Below are 22,228 nucleotides of genomic sequence, written 5' to 3' on the forward strand. Positions count from 1 at the left end.
AGTTTTAATGTCGCTCATTACTTTCAGTTTAAAAAACTTGTTTTTTTATTTAATTTCTGATCGTTTTTTAGTTAATGCAGCTTTTATTTTGGCCCACACTCATTTTTTCCCCAAAGTAACCCGATCAAAATTTTGAGATAGCCGTTTTGTTCAGCATGGTCAAAAATTACAATAAATATGTCTTTGAGGATGACTTAATCCTTCACAGTCCCAGGGGGAAGCAGGGGTGGATCCAGGATTTTTTAGGGGAGGGGCGCAAAATAGATTGATCCGATAAACTTGCGTTATGAGCAAGTTTATTAACGCAAACTTGCGTTAATTAAGCAAATTACACTACTTTAGCGTACGAAGTTAGGGGGACGCCCCCTTCACCCTCCCCTGGATCTACCACTGGGGGAAGGTTTGCAAGTTATGACCTTTGCCCATTGTTTAAATATAGTATTGGTTATTGGGAAGTGTACAGAAGTTTTCAGGGGAGATTCTTTCTGGTAGTTGGGGGAGGGGTGTCGGGGGTTACATGGGAGGATCTTTCCATGAAGGAAACATTTTCATGGGGGAACGGAAATTGCTATGAAGGGGGCGCCGGATATCCCAGCACTATTTTAAAAACAATCAGAAATTAAATAAAAAAAAAATTAACTGAAAGTAAGGAGCAACATCAAAACATAAAACGAACCAAAGTTATTACGCATATGATTAGGTTCGCCCCCTAGTCATTACCTCGCTCTTTACGCTAAAGTTTTTTTGTACTTTCATCAGAGCTATTTATTCTAATTAACGGCCTTTGTGATGAAGGGGTTATTCTTAAAAGTCGGAACAAAATGTGAACTTTAGCGTAAAGAGCGAGGTATTGACTAGGGGGTGAACGTAATAAAAACATACGGATATAGAAGTTCGTTACGTAAGTTAATTCGTAAGTTACGTCACAACAAAATTTCGAGAAAGGCATTTAGCCAAAAAGGTAAAATTAATGTTCAAATTTCGTTTTAATCATTCATGTTCAGAAACTAAATATAAAAAACAAGTTTTTTTAACTGAAAGTAAGGAGCGACATTAAAACTTAAAACGAACAGAGATTATTCTGTATATGAAAGAGCCTGCCCCTCCTCAACGCCTCGCACTTTACGCTGAAGTTTTTATTGTTTTAAAAAACAAAGTTGTGAGACAGAGTCAAGCTTTAGCGTAAAGAGTGAGGCGTTGAGGAGGGGACAGGCCCTTTCATATACGGAATAATTTATGTTCGTTTTAATGCCGCTTCTTACTTTCAGTTAAAAATTATTGTTTTATTTAATAGCCAGTAAGGGTGAAAATGTTTTGCGTGGTTAGAAATTTATTAGAATTCTAGTTTTTTCCCAATGTGAAATTTTTTTAATGCTAAAATTTGCCCTTGATATTGCGGACTTTTCGGAAGAGAAAATTCTGCAGCGTAAATGATGATCAGGGCTGTATCCTGGGGAGAGGGGTTTACCGGGTTTGATATCCCCTGAAATTTTTATTCGACTCATAAAAACGTAACAAAAATGCATATAAACAAATTTTCCATGCGCTTTTAAGCTATTTTTTGTGAAACACCTTTCGAAAATATTCCCCTCCCCCGAACAAAAATACTGAATATACCTTGATATCGGTACACTTCTTTTTCTAAATGGCTGGCTTTAAAACTATTCATTGGTTCTAAGGTTTCTCTAGTTCTAAGGTTTGGTTCTAAGGTTCTAATCGGTTCTAAGGTTCTAAGGTTTCTCTGAACTTCGCAGAGTTTATCTATTTAAAGAGTCCCATGGTTCTTACCTTGCGTCCCATGGTTCTTACCTTACACCCAACAAGGGAGTAGCCTGGTGAGAGGAGACAAATATTTTTATGGCTAGAGTTGTGCACAGTAGTTTAAAGATATGTTAGCAATTTTGCAACAAAGAAACAGTGTCAATAAGGCAGTTTCCAGGGGGGTTAGGGGGTTTAACCCACCCACCCCCAAAATTTCTGTCCTGCTCACAAAAATGTAACAAAAATACATATAACCAAATTTTTAACGCATTTAAAAAAAATTCTACCCCCTCCCCAGCCCTCGAACAAAATTCCTGGATACGACCCAGAGTGTCACCCAGGTAGTGTCACCAATGACACATTTGATAAATGAAATACAGCTTTGAAACATAAAAGAGCAGCTTACAATTTTAAACCGTTTGTTTTTTCGACGTGGACAGTCAGCTGAATCCAATGACTGATCAAACCCAGCCCTAGTCATCAGGGCTTCCACTCTCAAAAATTTAAATTCGGGGACAAGTATTAAAAATTCGGGGAGTTTTCGGGGACAAGTCTTCGAGATTCGGGGATTTTTCGGGGAAAAAACAAAATAGAATTTCGTTGCAAAAATTTGGAAGGCAAAATTGTTTTATCTTCGTGTTCAAGCTGAAGTAGGGCTTGGATCTGCGTAGTAAATCAAGCCTTTTACAAAATAGGTCTTAGAGCTAGAGCCCGGGAATAGAGCCCGTAGCCGAAAACGCTTATTGCTGAGTTTGCGGCAAAAACTTCAAAATTGTTAAAAAAAAAAAAAAGGAAAAATAGTGAACATGTGTGAACTGTAAATACCAGTAACAATATTTTATTAAGTAATTAATCTCAGAAATTCATTAATAATATTTAAAAACAAAAACAAATATTGTTTGCGGTTTCTAGATAAGTAAATTAAATAGAAAAATTCAACCTATAAGCACGGGGTATTATTAAAACTTAAAACAAACGAGAACTAAACTAAACAAGTAAATTTAAACTTAAATTAAAAAGGGGATTTTGACAACAATTGACAAATTATTGGTTATCATGCTGCTTCTAAGGTCTAAGGTGTTTACCCTCCCCCCCCCCCCAAAAAAAATCCTCCCATGGAAAAAACGGAAAATACCCCCCCCACCCCTCCTCACAAAAATATTCCCCGCAGAAAATGCTTCCCTGCTGAAAATACTGCCCACTGAAAGTACGCCTGAGGAAAATATCCCCCTCGAATAATACCCTGGGAAATACCCACCCCCGTGCAGAAAATACCCCCTCGGAACATACATTTTTTTCATTGTTTGTTTCTACTATGCTTTCCTTTCTTTTGGTTACCTCATAATTACTATATAGTCACCAATAACCCCCAGCCCTCCCACCAACCTTATGACCATCCATATTTCAAATATAATACTTATTGCAGTCTCATTTTTACATCAGCCCATCTAATGCCTGGACATGATAGCTGTAGGCTACAAATCATGTAAAATTTACTTATTCTTTTACTTCGCACTAACATTATTTGGCATTATTAACCAAATGTTCTTTATAAATAAGTCCGAAAATATATAAAACTTTACAAGAAAACAATATGAGCGTAAAACCATATTTTTACTTTAAGCTGTATTGTAAATTTTCTTATGGATAATATTTTTGGGGTTGCTTCTGTTTGAATCCTCTAGTCCCCGACCTTTTACATAGTCTGCAGCTAAATTTTGCCTCATTAGGAGGGGGAGGGAGTGGTGCATTTGTTTATGGTAATAAGATTGTATTTAAGGATAGTTCTCAGGAAGAAATAAATTATACCACATTTTCTTTATTTTTTTGTTGTTTCTATCTCATAATTAGCCTTCATACAGGGTTATTCATCATTAAAGCATTAGAAGTTGTAAAGGTAGGCATTATATATTTAAACAAATTTACATGTCTATTCCAATTTGAGCAGAATATATCTCCCGTAAAATTTCCTTTGCCTAACTAACAGGTTTGCAAGACCGTAAGAAGATCCCAAAACTGCAGTTCAAACCGTGGTTGAGTGATTTTCGGGGAATTTTCGGGGATTCGGGGAACCAAATTTTTTTCGGGGAGACACATAAATTTTCGGGGAAATCCCCGAAAATTCGGGGATAGTGGAAGCCCTGCTAGACATACAAACTCTAAGAGTCACCACATAAACTCTCATTTTAAGAGTCACCAATCATTATTAGGTGCAAAATATCAGGAAAGAAATAAGCCATCCCATTTTCTTTAATCTGTAAATAGTATGTACAAGATACTATTTATTAACAAATAACATGAATATCGATAAATATAGACCAATATTGATGGTGACTGATAGATACAAGGACTATGCAAATCGGATCCTTTTTATGTAATCTCATTCAAGCCTGGTAAGATCAACTAAAGACATATCCACTCTGATTTCTTAATCAAATTTGGCAAATCTACATTTGTAGAGGTTCTAATTTATGAAACTGTAGAGCATGGAGTAATATTTTTTTTTTTTTTTTTTTTTTTTTTTTTTTACCGACTCCGATCAATTCTGAATGTTCAATTAATTCCAAATTTTATAAGTATATGCAATTCCTATAACAGTGAGTAATAAAGCATTAAAATTCCCCCTCTTGTATACTCTCCCTTGTATAAATAAAACAACATAAGCAGATGATTGGATACAACCAAAATTGTAAAACAAAGAAGACTTGTTAGCGCAGCTATCCAACAGCTAGGAACAGTTGCTTATGGACGTGGTAACTTAGGTTCGAATCTTAGATGATACAAATTTTTGTCATAGAGAAGACCAAAGACTTTTTAGACTGACACAAGACTTATAAAGTAAAAAATAATAAATATAAAAAAAAACATTTTATAACTTGTTTTCAAAATAACGATTCTGGTGGCTTGATCAAAGCTGGGTGATCTACTCGCCGACTTGTGTAGGGGCGCCAATTCATGGAAATGTAGGGGAGAATGCATTTTTCAAAATATATAGGGAGGGGGTAATTATGCTGAATTTTCGATTTTCTCAATACAATTACCAAAATAAAAGATAAAATAAAATAAAAATCCCAAAAAGAATATTTTTTGAAACCTATGGGTGAAACAATCGAGGGGGACAATTGCAACTCCTGCCCCCAGTTGCCACCCTGGACTAGTAAGTCTCTGTTTTAACCTGATGTTAAAAATAAAGGAAAACCAGCGTTTCTCTCCCCCCCCCCAGAAAATTCCCCCCGCGGTAAATTCCACCCTTTCAAATTTCCCCCCTCCCCTCCACGGAAAATTCCCCCTGGATAATCCCCGCCATAGAAAATATCCCACACGCAGAATTGAGCAGCCATAGAGATAGTACAATTTTGATCAGATGTTCTAAAAGGTAATAAAAGATCCGGATACAAAAACAGTTTTAGGACAGGGGCTGGTTGGTCTCCAATTACTTTTGACTTATAAAACAGGAATAGAATTCTCAATTTTTGATCAAATCAGCATTAACCAAAGTTTCTTTGACCACGAGGGGGGGGGGAGGAGGAAGGAGCAGCCCCCTCCTTTACGAAATAAATTCTGCTATTTTGGGGGTTTAATGTTACTCTTTACTTCCGTAATAACAGCGTAGACCAAAAATATTCCCAGGTATCAAGAGAGATTAGATATCAATTTCTATCTCCTCATTGAGCCTTCCGGTCACGAAGTACTACCCTTCCCATAAAAAACCTTGTATCTTAACAATGAGCAACTTGCATATCTTACAGCCTTTGCCCCGGGACAGGAAGGGGGGTTGTCAAACCCGGAGGCATGATTTTGAACTTTGGACTATTTTGAACAAAATGGCTATATAAAAAGTTTACAGATAATTTTCTTCAGGGGACTTTTGGATTTTCTTCTGGGGGGGGGGGGAGGCTGGACCCAAAATAAAGTAAAGGCATACCTCTTGTGTCTTAATCAACGTCGGTGGAACTACTTGTCGACTTGTGATTTTTTATTTTAGCTTGAAAAAAGACACATAGAAATATAGAAAATCAGCGTTATGCAAGAAGGCTTTTGATTGCTTAGCTAAAGCAAATATTTGCATCCGTGAATAGAGTAAACATTACTAACGCTTCTGTACCTTTGAAGTTTTTAATAGCTATGCTTCTCTGGCTAAAATTTATCTGTTTACTTTCATAATCTGAACGTATTTAACGAAAATGGCCCTTGGAATTTATTTTCACCTTTTAAACGAATCGACGAAAATTTGAATGACGAAACTGTGGTGTTGCGTAGTATAGTTTGCGCACTAAACATTGTCTCATTGTGAATGTTTAAAAATGGACTTTTTGTAGGTTTATAGCGATTCATCAGCTATATACACTAATTTTACATCACTGATAAATTGCATTGGTGTATGGTATTCAGAGAATCTCGAACACACGTTTGTTGTGTAGTGTAAATTTACGATAAAAGTTTTTTAAATTTGCATTTTGGGAGCTATCGGTAGGATCTTTTATTATGAGGTTATGGCGCCAACTACGATGGACTTGTTACTAAATCATTGATAAATTAAAGTAAGATAGGCATTGCGTCAATTGGCGGGGGCAAAGGGTGTATTCCCCCAGATCTATTCCCCCCCCCCAAGACTTTTGAAAAACAGCTTATTTGGGGTCCTAGCCGAGTGGCTAGCGCTACGGACTTGAAATCCTGAGGTATTGCTGGTTATTTGGTTTGGAATAGTGTGACCCTGTAGGCTTAGCCAGAATCGACCCAGCTATAAATGGGTAGCCTACCTGGTTGAGATCTGGGGGAACTGGATTTCTTTTTGTATTTATTTCTCATACGCTGTTAGCTCATAATGCCAATTAATAGTTTTTGGCATGAATAATTTCAAACTGCAGTCAATCAATCAATAGTTTTCGGAATAACAAGCCTTTTGGATCTTTAAAACTCGTTGGGAAAACCTAAGTCTTGAGCTCAGACAGAATATTAGGGATGCTCTCGATTTCAACAGATTTAAGCCTTGGAATGAGCTTGGCTTGCATCCTGGACTTCAGAGCTCCAATGAGGTCGGTTTGAAGAAAAAATCGTTGGCTCAGCTCGATCCAAGCCAAGAAAAGCGCAAATCATCCTAACTTCGGAATACAAGTATGATAAAAATCGAATTTATTTATTTCTACTACAATTGACAATTTATTCATACGTCAGAAGATACTATTTACTAGATTACAATGTTTACTAACAACCAGAATTTTTGGTCTAGATGTGGCTACTATATTTTTAAAGCGAATATTTCCACCGTTGATTTGAACAAACATTATTGACGCTTCCGTAACTTTGAAGTTTTGATAGTTTTGTTTCTCCGAACACAATTTATCTTTTTATCTTCGTGGCCAAAATATATTTAATAAAAACAGGGATTCTTCTGTGAAACTAGATATGTCTTTGTTTGCGATAGGTTGGCAATTTTAAAGTTGTGAAGTTCAAATCCGTCGAGGCCAAACAAAAGGTCATTTGTATATTTTCACCAAATAACGAATTCTTAAGTTTTTACGGGAATAGTCCCCCCCCCCGAGAAGGTCGATGATTGTACTAATTACAGTGTTGGAGGGGCAAAAAACACCGATTTGGGAGCCAAATTGTTATTGGTGTTTCCCGAACCGTAATTTGTCTCCGCCCCTGTGCCCATCGATAACTTAAGTAAACATCATTAACGTTTCTGTACCTTTGAAATTTCTGTTATTTTTGCTACTCTGAATACAATTTATGTCTTTACCTTCGTAGTCAAAATATACTTAATGAAAGCAGGACTTTTCTGTGAATTTGAATAAATCTCAGTGTATGCAAAGTTAGTGATTTTGACGTGGTAAAGTTCAAATATGCCGAGGCCAAACAAAAAGTCATCTCATAATTAGGCTATACAAAAGAGTGAAATTTTTAAGTTTTTTACTGGAATAGTTTTTGTACAAGATACGAGTGTGAGAACTTTGCGGGAAATAACTGAATAAATAAAGATATTATTCAACTGAGCAAATGGCTTCATTATGCAATTAAATTAGCTTATCTCGCGAGGTCGCCAACCTCTTCGCCATCTGGTATGCACACGGGAGCGTCCCTTGTCCTGCCACGTATGGTTCATTTTGCACCTCGATTGAACCCCTTTCACCATTCTACGCCTCACCAAACCACGCATGGTACGCTTTCATTATACGTGGCACCCGCCATATGGTTTGCTCGACTTTTGGAGAGGGGTGTCTCCTCCAAAAATTGCCTCCACAAATAAATAAAGATATTGTCTAACTGAGTAAGGCGGCGGTTTCATTTTGGAGTTAGCAAATACAATTAACTTGGCTAGCCTTGCGGCGTTGCTAACCTCTCCGCCATCTGGTATACATATGGGACCATCACTTGTTCTGTCACTCATGGTGAACTTTACTCCTCGATAGAAACACTTTCACCATCCTACACCTCATCAGACAACGCATGGCACAGGTCTGTTACGCGTGGTACGCACCGTATGGTTTGCTCGATTTTTGGAGTAGGGGTATACTTTAGGTAATTTTTTAAGCTGGATGAACCTAAATCAATTCCTTCATGTGTTGTCTAGTTAGTCTTGCTAGACAAAGCAATGTGGGGATTGTCTGCTTCAATGTCAACACGGTTAAAATAACGAATACAATAAACTAAGGATGAATGATATCCTTCCCTGTCAGAACTGAAATTTGTTGTAGCTGATTTACTAGTATTCTGTTTAGTTAGTAGCCTAGTGTTTATATTGCTACATTTTGCTTTTAAAGCAACATACAGAGTGATCCAAGAAAGGTGCAAGTAAGGAAATTTGGAGATTTTAGGAAATAATAAATTGGGAAAAGGAAAAGGAGGTTTTAGAAAGATTCCTATAAAACAAAATGCCGATAGCATACATTATATATTATAGCAACCAACCGGTGAATTTTCAGGAGCCTATTTTATAAGTCACCTTCACTTTCTAGTGTTTTTTTTTGCGACCACGACTTTTTTGCCGCTATGGCTTGTCGCAGCAAAGGCCTACGCTTCAGTCGACTTTTTCAATTATTCTAATCAATTTATCTGGCTTTTCTTTAATTCTGTGGCCTATATTTGCGGAAAAAGAGATAACCTATATTTAATCTTCCAACTTCCGTTGCAAATCTCTTCCTTGTCCTCCTCTTTGGTATCGGAACCAAAAACGCTGAGAAACTTTCGCTAGCCAAACATTATTGAGAAGTTGACTGATCAGAAACGGCGTATCGGCACTTGTCGCCTCTCCACGGTTGGATCTGCTTCTTTCATTAATGCTTTTGCGGGATTTTTTCCTTGTTGATGTTCTTGTCGGTGTTTTTAATTTGTTTTTTTTTATGTTTTACTCCATTATTTACTTTTTTTAATGCTTGTGAGCAATAAATAAAGTATGATTATACTATGTTATTGTGTTTGACAAAAGGTAAAACTAAGCTTTTTGGCAACTAATTTTTTTTTTCAAACAGTTCGTGGTAACGAACTGTAAGTAAGGAGCTACCCGGCTCAATAGTAACCAAAACTCTAAAAAACGGAATTTTGATACCAATAAATACATAAAAAGAATTGGGTTTTTATGCTGATTTTAAATATATAAGTTTCATCAAGTTCAGTCTTACCAATCAAAAGTTAAGTGCCTGAGAAAATTTGCCCTGTTTTCGAAAAAAGGGGAAATACCCCCCTAAAAGTCATAGAACCTCAATGAAAATCACACCATCTGATTCAGCGTATCAGAGAACCCTGCTGTAGAGGTTTCAAGCTCCTATCTGCAAAAATGGGGGATTTTGTATTTTTTGCCAGAAGAAAGATCATCGATGCGTGTTTATTTGTTTTTTTGTTGTTTTTTTTTCATTGGTGATTGTGTCGACCCAGTGGTCCTAGAATATCGCGGGAGGGCTCACTTTAACGGAAATTAAAACTTCTAGTGCCCTTTTTAAGTGGCCAAAAAATGGAGAAAAACTAGGCCCCTTCCCACGCTCATTTTTTCCCCAAAGTCACCCGATCAAAATTTTGAGAGTACAATTTTGTTCAGCATGGTCGAAAAATATAATAACTATGTCTTTGAGGATGACTTATTCCCCATAGTCCCCAGGGGAAAGGCTGCAAGTTATGAACTTTGCCCGATGTTTACTCATAGTATTGGTTATTCGGAAGTATACAGACGTTTTTTCAGAGAGGATTTTTTGTGGTAATGGGTAAGGGTGGGTCGGGGGCTACGTGGGAGGATATTTCCATAGGGAAGTTTTCATGAGGGAAGGGACATTGCTATGAAGGGGGCGCCATATTTCCCAGCATTATTCAAAAAAAGATAAGAAATTAAATTTAAAAAACAAGTTTTTCAACTGAAGGTAAGGAGCAACATCAAAACTTAAAACGACTAGAAATTATTACGTATATGATTGTTTTCCCCCTAGTCAATACCTCGCTACTTACGCTAATTACGCTACTTAGCAGAATGATGAAAGACGTTTGCAAAAAACGACAAAAGATGTAAGATCTTACTTCAAAGATTTCACTTTTAAGCGTTTTCTGACAAAAGATGTAAGATCTTAGCACATTGATGAGTGAAAAAACGGCCCTAATGATGCCCCTTTAGGCGAATAGTATTGTCATCCGCATGCGGAACAAATGAAGATATGGGTCTCTATGCAGTAGCAGTATCATATGCGGTAGTCTCTATTTTATTGGTATAGGCCTACTAGACCTAAATCTATTCTATTTTGCTTCTATTTGGCCTAAATCTATTTTGCATAAATCCCATAATTTATTTGAGCCCGGTTTGAGAAGAAACGGTTTGAGATGTACATAAAGTGGCGCGTACCAAGTATGACAGAACTGTGCCAAGCGTGGTGGAACTGTGCGACACACGTTGCGTTCTGGGATGCAAACCAGGTGGAGGAAAGTCCCCCCTCCCTGTGGACGATGTGATAGTTTATTCCACGCACAGGGGTGCCTCGGGGCTAGCCCCTCTCCCCCTAAATCCTAATTCGCTTCACTTTCTGCGCACGTCTCATTCAAATTATCATATATATTTTTTATTCTTCCTCCCTGCCATAAAATTTCTATTATTAGCCCCTTTCTAGAAGAAATTCTTGTCTTCGTGATGACCTCATCACATAGCCTCAGATATACCAGAACCTTGGAGGAGTGCTGGGGATGAATTGCAAGAAACCTGAACCAATCCATGGAAATAAGTATAAAGTTAGCAATCTAACAATGTCTCTTTTTGTCCTAGCGTGCCTCCTTCTGAAGAGGCTCAACTCTAGACCTTTACCTAATTCTATATCAGCTCCGGTAGCCGGCGTTTACCCCCTCCCCCCGGCGATTACTCCCCACGGATAATATCGTCCGTGTAAAATACCATCCTGGAAAACACCCCCCCATCTGTGGAAAATACCCCCCCCCCCCGTGGAAATTCAGGTTCTCCAAATTTGGTATTTGTGTAGCCTATTATGGGCAATTCACTTAAGTTTACGCAATGTAAAACTTGAGAACATACCGGTTTCTTCGTTAGTTTTTTTATCAGCTTAACGCGAGACAAGACAAATACAAGTGACAGAAAATATGGAAAATATTTAATTTGGGCTATATATTCGCACATAAGGGGCGGGGGTAAAGTATTTGGACAGTTTGAAGTCAGAAAATAATTCTTTCTGGGTATAGCCAATAAAAAATTACAGAATAATAGCGAGATATCTAAAAATTTTGTTAACTAAAAAAAAGAGTATAAAGTAAATGTAATGTTTCATTTAAGTTTTTTTTTCTAAGTGTTGAGTGTTTTTTTTTCAATGCCCGTTTTTCCAAGTATTAAGTACAATAATCAGGTTAAAGTAGTGTATGATCGCTCATCAAAATTTATGTGGTGATTATATACCAAATCATACTATTGAGTTAGGAATAGTGAATACACCATTCGATGCCTTTTTTTATGCTGATTACAAATATAATGATCATTTCTATCGGAAATGAATTTCAGAACCCCCCCTATAAATGCCAATTCAGGGTATATATTTCTACATTAGGGGGATGGGTAGGGGCAAATTTTGTTTCTGATGTAAATGGGAGGTAAGTTTAAACTTTACCCCCACCCCCTTTGCCTAATGTAGAAGTATATAACCTGAATTGGCATATATAGGGGGGGGGGGCTAAAATTCATTTCAGCCCCCTAATGTAGAAATATATACCCCTACCCCCCCCGTATTTACATATATAGGGGGAGGGCTGAAATTCATTTCCGATAGAAATGATTATTATATTTGTAATCAACATAAAAAAGGCATCGAATGGTGTATTCACTTTATTCCTAACTCAATAATATGATTTGGTATATATTTAACGGGGGGGCTGAAATTCATTTCAGCCCCCTAATGTAGAAATATATAATCCTACCCACCTGAAATTCATTTCCGATAGAAATGATTATTATATTTGTAATCAGCATAGAAAAGGAATCGAATGGTGTATTCACTTTATTCCTAACTCAATAATATGATTTGGTATATATTTACCGTTTACGTTATTTGTACCTTTCATTTATGTTATCTTACTATGTTCATATCCGTATATTTGTCTTTAAAATACACTTATCTATCTAATATGCAGAATAATCGTAACAACACATTTTGCATGCAGACCCGCTATACTTTACCCCCCCTCCCCTCTAATGTGCAAATATGTAGCCCAAATTTATTTCTAAAGTAACGCATAAACTAACTTTGGAAAGCCTTATTTTTCACGGGAGGATATTTTCTGCGCGGGGGGGGGGGGGGCTAAACGCCTATAACCAACCACCCCTGTTATTCGGGAGGTGAGGTGCATTGTCAGAAAAGCGAAAAATTATATTAAGAAGAAATATACTTGGATTTATTTAACATGTTTCCTTTAGAAGTCGTCAACTACTGAAGTATTACCAATATATATCCAAATCCTTACATGACGAATTTCGAGTTAAATCCTAACTTATATATCCAAATTTCCTATATGCTTTATATCTTTTTGCCGATAACTTCGCTTCAAGAGTCAAGCTAATACTAATTTCTCTGAGAAGATTTTGGAACATTTTGAAGCTGGAGTGCCGCCTCCGCACGCGCAATATTTCCAGCCTTCCAGCCTACTGGTGCTTGTTTGTGCGACATACCCGAATAGCGTTATCTGTACCAAGTTAAAATTGTTTTTAATGGAGCATGCCAACGGAACATTAGTATTGTGTTGTGTCAGCGCTTTCATTATCCAAAATTTCTCAGATGGAAGATTGTATTTTTCATAATCTTCACAGAAAATCAACATTCGTAAATCTAATTGAGAATAAAACCCAAAAATTGGCTAAATTGAATAAGATTCACAATTTCGAACTAGATAGGACATTATTTGCCAGAGATTAGGCCTATAGTTTTTTTTTCAGTAATGTTGAAATATTCATATATTAAGAAATGTTCGCTGGGCAAACATTTCCACTTCTAAAAGGAAAAATCCACTTCTAAAAGGCAAACATTTCCCCCGTTTTATCCCCAATAATCAATCTGAAAATGTTGTCACCTATCTTCGGAAACATTCGACCTATCTCATAAGCCACTAGAAATATTGAAAATTGAAGAAATATAGAAAATATTTGCAATATTCTGATTTATTAACCATTCATAGATTAAGACCTAGCGCTTACCACTTTTGTCACAATTCACAATGAACTTTTTAAATTTGAATCTAATTAATTTTTCTCAATTGGTTAATTTGACAGCCATCGTGTCCTAACCTGTTTATAGGAAAATCAACATTTTTAATTTCAGAAACCTTAAAAATACAGGTGATTCTCAAAAGCAAGAAATATAAATTGCTAATTTTTGTTGACGTCGATTTTTAGAAAGATTTTGGAGAACCAAATTTTCTTTCGAGGAAAGCTCGAAAAGATTTGGGGGAAGCACTGACTGTCATTCGCTTATAGAGCCGTGCAGAACAATAGTTTATCAGGAATCGGTTTATTGTTATTTATATACTTTTCTAGTTATTTAAATGCTATCAGCGCTTCAAATTATGGGGGGTTAATTTCTTAAACCACATTGAAAATATGATTTCCACACAGAAAATATTTTTTTGAGGAGGCCACTCCCCCACAAGCCTCGGAGCAAGGGTTTTAAGTTATGCCCTGAGGGCATATAAGAACGATGTTGGTACAATGTATCATTAATTTTTTTTTTTTTCCTTTAGAGCAGGGCACTTCGTATCGAAGAAGTTGTCGTAGAAACTTCGAAAGGGGCTCATTCAATTGGAGGGGTTTGTGCCCTTTTTAATAGTCAAAAGTGATTGGAAGGCAGCTAACACCACTTCCACGCCCACCATTTCCCGAAACACATCCAATCAAAATTTTTAGATAGCCATGTTTTTCAGCGTAGTTGATTTTTAGATATAAATTATGTTTTTGAGGAGGACACTCCCCCACAGCCTTCAGGGCAAGAATTGTAAGTTATGCCCGGGGGGCATATAAGGTCTTTATAGAAGGCGTTGTCGTAGAAACTTCAAAAAAGGCTTATTCGATTGGAAATTCAAAGGGCTACTACCCTTTTTAATAGTCGAAAGTGATTGGAGGACGACTAGCCCCCCCCCCCACGCCCATCATTCCCCCAAACACATCAAATCAAAATTTTTAGATAACCATTTTGTTCAGCGTTGTTGATTTCCACATAGAAATTATTTTTTTGAGGAGGACACTCCCCCAAAGCTGTCAGGGCAAGGGTTGTAAGTTATACCCTGAGAGAATATAAGGTTTTTATAGAAGGTGTTGTCGTAGTAACTTCAAAAAAGACTCATTCGATTGGAAATTCAAATGGCTACTGCCCTTTTTAATAGTCGAAAGTGATTGGAGGGCAACTAACCCCCTTCTCACGCCCACCTTTTCCCCAAACACATCCAATCGAAATTTTGAGATAGCCATTATATTGAATTTAGTTTTAAGTTCTGTAAATTAGATCCTTGAGGATGACAACCCTCTTAGAGCCCTCAGTGACAGAGTTGTAAATTATGCCCTGGGGCATGTAAAATTTTTAGAGAAGTCGTTATCGTAGAAACTTCAAAAAGGGATCATTCGATTAGAAATTGAAATGGCTAGTGCCCTTTTTAATAGTCGAAAGTAATTGGAAGGCAACTAACACCCCTTTCACGCCCACCATTTCCCCGAACCCATCCAATCAAAATTTTGTGATACCCATTTTGCTCCACGCAGTTAAAGTTCAGAAAATTATACCTTTGAGTAGGACACTCCACCTAGAGTCTTCAGGGCAAGGGTTATAAGTTATGCCCTGGGGGTATTTAAGCTTTATTGAAATCTTTGTCGTTGAAACTTGGAAAAAGGCTCATTCGATTGGAAATTCAAAGGTCTAGTGCCCTTATTAATAATTGAAAGTGATTTGAGGGCAACTAGCCACCTTCTCTCAACCACCTTTTCTTCAAACATATTCAATCAAAATTTTTAGATAGCCATTTTGTTCAGCGTTGTTGATTTCTAGATAGAAATTATGTTTATGAGGAGGACACTCCCCCGCAGCCCTCAGGGCAAGGGTTGTAAGTTATGCCCTGGGGGCATATAAGGTTTTTATAGAACGCGTTGTCGTAGAAACTTCAAAAAGATCTCATTCGATTGGAAATTGAAATGGCTAGTGCCCTATTTAATAGTCGAAAGTTATTGGAAGGCAACTAACCCCTTCCACGCCCACCATTTCCCAAACCTATCCAATCCAAATTTTTAGATAACCATTTTGTTCTGTGCAGTTTATACCTTTGAGCAGGAAACTCCCCCCACAGTCTTCAGGGAAAGGGTTATAAATTATGCTTTGGGGCATATAAGGTTTTTATTGAAATCTTTGTCGTAGAAACTTGAAAAAGGGCTCATTCGATTGGAAATCCAAAGGGCTAGTGACCTTTTAATAGTCGAAAGTGATTGAAGGGCAAGTACCCCCCCCCCCCCCACCGCCTCTCACGCCCAGTATTTCCCCAAATAAATCCAATCAAAATTTTGCAATATCCATTTGGTTCAACGTAGTCGAATTAGGTCTTTTAGGGTGATAACCCCATCAGAGCCCTCAGTGCAAGGGTTGTAAGTTATGCCCTGGGGGCATATAAGGTTTATATAGAAAGTTGTCGTGGAAACTTCAAAAGGGCTCATTTGATTGGAAATTGAAATTGCCCTTTTTAATTGTCGAAAGTGAGTGAAAATTAATTAACCCCCCTCTCACGCACACCATTTCTCCAAACACATTAAATCAAAGTTTAGAGATAGGCATTTTGTTCAACGTAGTTGAAATTTCTGGAATTATGAGTTTAAGGATGACAAACCCCCCAGAGTCCCCTGGCCGAAGGTTATAAGTTATCCCCTGGGAGATATAAGGTTTTTAAAGATAGATTTGTCATAAAAACTTCAAAAGGGGTTCATTAAGTTGGTAATTGATATGGCTAGTGCCCTTTTTAATAATCGAAAGTGATTGGAGCTTAACTAACCCCTCCCCCCTCTCACTCCCACCATTCCCCCAAACACATACAATCAAAATTTTAAGATAACCATTTTGTTCAACGTAGTAGAAAATTCTGGAAATTAGGTCTTTGAGGATGACAACCTCCCTCCCCCAAACCCTCAAGGCGAGGGTCATAAGTTATCCCCTGCGGGCATACAAGGCTCTTATTGAAAGCGTTGTCGTAGAAACTTCAAAAGGGCTCATTTGATTGGAAAATGAAAGGGCTAGTGAATTTTTTAATAGTTGAAAGTGATTGGAGAAAGACTAACGCCCCTCTCTCGCCCACCATTTTCCCAGACACATCCAATCAAAATTTTGAGATAGCCATTTTGTTATACGTAGTTGAAAGTCCTGGAAATTAGGTCTTAGAAGATGACAACCACCGTCAGAGCCTTTAGGGTGTGGGTTGTAATTTATGCCCTGGGGATATACAAGGTGTTTATAGGAAGTGTTGTCGTAGAAACTCAAAAAGGGCTCATTGGATTGGAAATCGAAAGGCCTAGTGCCATTTTTAATACTCGAAAGTGATTAGAAGGCTTGAAATTTTCATAGTAAAGATCGATTTGGGTATAATGTACTATTATTTTGTTGTTGTTTAGACCATGACACTTCGTATCGAAGGAGTTGTCGTAGGAACTTCGAAAAGGGCTCATTCGATTTAAAATAGAAAGGGCTGATGCCCTTTTTAATAGTCGAAAGTGATTGGAGGAAAACTAATCACCCTCCCACGCCCACCCTCCCATTTGACGTTATGTTTAAAAACTAAATGTTGCCATAAGATTAAATTAAAATGCACTGTGTTAATGCGAATTCCCAATGGCATCTCAGCAGTATCCCAAGATCGACTGAGGGTATTATGTTCAAACTGTCGGGGCTGCTTCTGCTCTTAAAATTTAACCAAATCAAAATAGCGTAAGTGTACCCAAGCTATCAAAGAAAGTAAACAGATTTTTTTGAGAATGGTATCAAGTTCTCCATTTCAAGTCAACTATAAGAGGCATGAAACTAAATTAAACACTACTATTTGTGTCCAGATTTTTAAGAGGGTGTATGTTGTTAAGAATTGCTGAAAATTTTTCTCCAGCATACAAATAGCAGGCCAAACCATAAATTCTAAAAAAACGGAAAGGTTTAAAGTATTATTTTCTTTTTCTCTGAAAAAACTATGTCGATATAACACGAACAGAAATTAATTTAAAAAAAAAAATTTTCCACAAAATAAGTTTTTCAAAGAAAGGTAAAGAACTCCATTAAACAAAAAATGAGCAAAACTAAAATTAAATAGTCTACCAAGCGTGAAACTACCACAGTTCAGCATCGATAAATAAATGAAACCCAAAACGAACAGAATAACAATAAATAACCGAGTCAAGCTCAAAACGAGCAGAAATTAACATAAGTTGGGCTCAAAACCCATATGCCTTCCCAAGGCCAGAACATAATTTGCACTTTACTGAAAAAAAATAAATGTTCTTACTTTTATAACTTTAATTATTCAAATAATATTAACATTTTGGTTACCAAATATCAGTATATGTACGAGATCTCGACCAAATATCTCGTATATTAAACTGACAGTGTGCATTCAGGAGGAACAATGCAAATACCTATCGTTATGCGTAGGCTTTCTATAAATAGAAAATTCAAGGCCAGGAGACTTAGTAAAAATTAAAACATCTAGAAAAGGAAGTTTGTGGTTATAAATAGCAAGTATGCTGTTTTAATCGGTTGAGAACCACTGGGGTAGACCTTAGATCTCAGTCTAAGTTTTATTTAATTAATCACAAACAAAGGCAACTGTGCATTACTATTAATGCTGCAATTTTGCGTTAAGCATTTTTATATTGTCGAAATATTACATATAACTTTGTTATTATTCAAAAGAACAGATAATGTGCAGAAAAATAGAAACACAGAGAAACAGAGAATGCAGTTGTACAAAAAGTTGTGACCCGAAAGGTTTTTGATCGTTTTATTTGCTTTAATTTTCATGCTGATAAATAGTGATATTTTGCGCAATTTTAATTAGCTCAAAATTCAGCCTAGCGACAAGAAATAAATGCATCAATGGGTAACAAAGATACGTTTATCTGGCCTCCTTTTCTAACATACTGGCTAAGAAAATGTGAAGGATAGTAGGAATGCATCTACTGATTGGAGACGAACAACCATATATGGGCATTGAAGATATTTAATGTCCTTGGTAAAAGCATGGACGAGATGTAATGTCCTTGGTAAAAACTTGGGACGAGATTTTTAATGTCCTTGGTAAAAGTGTTATTTCTAGACCAATCAGATGCCTAGAATCCCTGTACGTACAAGACCACACCTCTTTCTAGATCTGTTTGATGGTTATATTGTTTGTTGGTTATTTGGTTTGATGGTTATGTTGTTTGATGGTTATGTGGTTTGATGTTGTTTCTTAGTTCTGTTCTGTTTGTTGATGGTTCTGTGGTTTGATGGTTACATTGTTTGTTGGTTATGTGGTTTGATGTTGTTTCTTAGTTCTGGTCTGTTTGTTGGTGGTTATGTGGTTTGATGTTTCAATGTCTATTTAATACAGACAGAAGTTTACATCATTGCCAGATAAGAGCGAGTCTAATGGGACAAGATCACATGTCTCTTTCTATGTCAACCAGGGAGTCATAAATATGAACAGGGCAGGATCACAGCGAATATAAGGAAGGATTTTTGCTACAGTTGCTGTTAGTGTTAGAATAGAATTTAAGGAGTGAGAAGAGTTTGACTTTATTCATTGAGATTTATCTGCAATAATAAGTGGAATGTTTACACTATTAGAAGTTGATAGCAGCAGCAGCAATGATACAAGAGCACCAAACATTGCGGTAGAAATCACGAGAGGATCACGGCTTTGTCTTGAATGGGATGAAGTATATGCAAGATATGTATTATCTTTGAGCAAATTTAAAATGGAGGATCAATTATGCTTCGCTGCAAAAGTTGATATAGCACATGTGAATAGACTTCAAAGTGCTTTAAATGCAATAGTGAAGCATATAGATGACAATAATTTATATCGATAATTGTATACGTACAATATATATTATTGTTGTATGATCACGCTTAATAAAATTGTTTCAAAATCGAAAATGTCTCCTTTCTATTTTTTAGATTTTAGGTTATCGAATATTCTTAAAGTAGAACGAATCGTGGTTAGTATAGAGTCAGCAGTGAGAGTGTTAGGATTAAAAAAAATGAATAAATTTGAGAAAAAGAGAATTAGGTCGAACCTTGTGATTATGGAAAAACATTTGGTTCTAGGTGATGATTTTCCCAACTTATCCCATCAATGAAAGATATTCTCACAGGGAACACTTGGCAATATTATAGGAAGTGATCCTCCCCCATTGGACTATTGTATGAAGCTTTTACGACGTGACTGAAATGCTTATACTAAACTTAAGGATATATTAATTGAAACAAAGCAGAATAATATCGTAGATATACTTTTGAAAACATTGCCATTGACTCTATTTAGATGACTCACCCTTCTAAAGAGTTTATATAACGCCACAGAGTTACTCCTCTCTCATCCCAATCTGAATTTATCGAATATGGATCAGATTCTTTTTAGCTGTGAGAGAGTTGACATCGGAAACCAATAATGTTCTATACATGTCCACTAGGAATGTCCACTATTGGCAGCTGGTCATCATATGAGAATTGTACAATAATGATGAATATAATGAAAAGTGCAAATTATGCAATCCATGTAAATTGCATAGAGGCTATGCTTTACAAATTAAAGACTGTAATTCATGTCCTGAAGAGATTTGTTACTCTCACCCTAAAGGCCACTATGACAAATGTGATCAGTGGGAGAACACTTATCCCGCTTTGATTGGAAAGAGCCCTAAACATAATTTTAGTTTATTTCTACGAGATTCGTATCATCTTGGCTTTAAATTGTTTTGGGAGGAAGAATTATGACTGCTATTCAACTGATGAGATAACATGACAATTTAGTTTCTACGTCATCTTTGTGACAACACTGCTTATTATGACTATAAACCTAGTGATTTTTATTTGGCAGTTACCGAGTGTGATTAATCACTTCAAAAAACTGTATGGGATTTTGTTTAAAATAGACAGATTAAAACATATGAATTTTACAATATGAATACAAATAGAATCATTGACTATACAAAAAAATACGAGAAGAGTGAAATAAAGTTGTAGATTAGAAAATGTGACCCAGTTTCTGCAGCCAATCAAGATCAATATACAGTGAATTCAAATGATCTACCAGCATTAGTGGTTCTCGACAGTTGCCTATACACTAAAGAAGAAATCTAAAGTTTAGAATAAAGACATCGTTGTATACATTTTTTCTTTATTAATATGCAAATTCACATACATTTTTTAAGCACTTTATTCGTAGGGTACTAAAATCAATATTATACAGGTCTGAGAGAATATTTTCCACCATAAAGTCGTTAAGACGTGGATTGTCTACATAAATGTTGTGAAACTACTTGTAAGTATAGCCGTGACATCTGAACACGAAATATAGTAGTACATGGAAACCGCAACTTTTAGTTGTCAGGTCCAGTGGTCTCTTCTGATTTTGAATAATAGTTTTCCCACTGCGCACAATATAGTTTCTGATGTGTGGAGTGTAAAATGTATAGGGTACGCCAAGAGGGTCATAAAAATTCAATCGTCTTCATTGTTTGAAAGAGGCACAAACCATGGCCGGTATTTACGGTCGACGGACTGCTATTAAAAATGATGAGGGTATTGTTGGCACTTGTGAATTTTTCCAAGAAAGTCCGAGGGCAGACAATAGGATCTGTATTTGGACAGGTAGGGGTCAATATTAAATACGTTGGTTATTTGACTGGTGTTCATGGTGCAAGCTCTAGTAGAACACTGCCTTCGGGAGTGATTTTCCAATAGGTTTCAAATTGATTTAATGAGATTAGTGCAATACTCTCAGGTAATGGGTCGGCAAATGTACACTCTAAACACACACTCCCCGTTCGCACTATACTCATATCCTGAGTGCCAAACAGGTCTAGTACAATGATACCATGTGTTTTAGCGTTTTTAAATAGTTGTGAATCATGATCTAGGGTTAGTATTGTCCACTCATACAATATCCTATAGGATTTATCAAAAGATAGATTGTAGAATGGGATACCATTAACTTTGCAGACAAGAGATGAAAGCCAAAACATCTCAAATTTATGTGGGCATCCAGTCCATGGTCCTATTGTACTAGCGCTTTTTACATACACTAATGCTAATTATTACGAAATTTCACCACTGATAAAGGATGAGTCGGCGAAGGTACGCGAGCCTGTGGCAATAGGACGTTGATTGATGATTGTGTGAGGAAGAAGTAGTTTAATATTATTTCCACTGGCTCTCAGTTTTTCCACTACCAAAGCAATAGAACTCATTACCTGCTGCTTTCGTACATTTAGTATTGTCGAGGTGAGGGAGAGAGTTACATCAGGAATGGCAGCAAGTTCTTTTCGTAAAATGAAATTGGATGGAGCAAGCGTCAATTTTATATCCACTTTAATATTGGGTGGTAACCACTGGGGTAGGCTATATTAAATATTTCATGATGTATTTTTCCAACTAGATGTAATTAACTAGTTGTAGCATTTTTAAGTGCATCTGTACTATTAGTACCAGTAATATATTCATATCCATCGGAGGTGCCTCTCAATTTGTTATAGGACTTGGGTGTCATCAACATGACCTGCATATAGCTTGTATAATTTGAGAGAATGTTGCTTGTGCTCACCAAGGTGCCATTTATGTAGACACTGATTTGACGAAATAAATTATGTAATATACAATTTTCATAGGATATTCCATCAGAACGAACTGGCAATGTATTGACAAATTTCCGGACCTTCATTCGTAAATCTATAAATGTCGAAGACATGTCCGTAAAGTAGTCTTCATTGGAATAAATTTGAAAGTGGATA

General features: G+C 36.6%; 1 protein-coding gene across 1 annotated transcript in view; it reads right to left on the bottom strand.

The window, feature by feature from the left end:
• Positions 1–22,228, bottom strand: part of LOC148952785 (fibroblast growth factor receptor-like 1) — a 192,051-nt gene that overhangs the window by 169,188 nt on the left and 635 nt on the right. Inside the window, exon 2 of the mRNA XM_089087781.1 lies at positions 12,675–12,718. Coding sequence (XP_088943907.1) covers positions 12,675–12,718 — 44 coding nt within the window. The remainder of the gene's footprint in view (positions 1–12,674; positions 12,719–22,228) is intronic.

The sequence above is a fragment of the Artemia sp. Qi Xiang Cuo genome, chromosome 4 (assembly GCF_049724085.1).
Source record: "Artemia sp. Qi Xiang Cuo chromosome 4, ASM4972408v1, whole genome shotgun sequence".
NCBI classification, from domain to species: Eukaryota; Metazoa; Arthropoda; class Branchiopoda; order Anostraca; family Artemiidae; genus Artemia; species Artemia sp. Qi Xiang Cuo.